Genomic DNA, 511 nt, shown 5'->3' with positions numbered 1-511 from the left:
TTATGGAAAAGTCAATCTTGTAGGAGTTGTTTTTCAGATCTTCAATAAATTTTTTCTTTAAATTTCAAGAGTTTGTGTGGCCGTGTTATCAAGACTTTGGCACATTGTATATTGTGATTAGAAATTGATTGCTTAGGAAACTGGAATTATCTAGTTGTTTATGAAATGAAAAGCTAACTTGGAAGTAGAGTAAACTACTGGTTGTAGGAATTTGTCATCTTGAGTCCTAGCCAAAAAGCTAGATGTCCACATGATAGTGCACTTTAGTGGATTCTTGGCAGTTTTGAGCATTAGGGGCATTTTTTTTTTTTTAACCTGTGTAAAAATTACTGTTGGTGTTGTGCATTTCTGTGAGAAATGAGATAAAAGTATGAAACCTGCAGGGTAGTATTAGGATATTTGAAAGGGGAAACATTGTTATCTAATGAGAGATCAGTGATTTAGACCTAGGTACAGAGCAAGATCTAGATGAGTACAGGGCCAGGAGGGATTGAGAGTGAGGGTGTGAGCT

At 35.8% G+C, this 511-nt stretch overlaps 1 protein-coding gene across 1 annotated transcript in view; it reads left to right on the top strand.

Moving 5' to 3' along the window:
* Morf4l1 (mortality factor 4 like 1) overlaps window positions 1-294 on the top strand; it is a 23,187-nt gene extending 22,893 nt beyond the window's left edge. The window contains exon 14 of the mRNA XM_031345720.1: window positions 282-294. Coding sequence (XP_031201580.1) covers window positions 282-294 — 13 coding nt within the window. The remainder of the gene's footprint in view (window positions 1-281) is intronic.
* The last annotated feature ends 217 nt before the right edge of the window (window positions 295-511 follow it).

The sequence above is a fragment of the Mastomys coucha genome, unplaced genomic scaffold (assembly GCF_008632895.1).
Source record: "Mastomys coucha isolate ucsf_1 unplaced genomic scaffold, UCSF_Mcou_1 pScaffold23, whole genome shotgun sequence".
In the NCBI taxonomy this organism is placed as follows: Eukaryota; Metazoa; Chordata; class Mammalia; order Rodentia; family Muridae; genus Mastomys; species Mastomys coucha.
The sequence above is the reverse complement of the archived record's forward strand: the minus strand, read 5'-3'. Positions and strand labels throughout refer to the sequence as shown.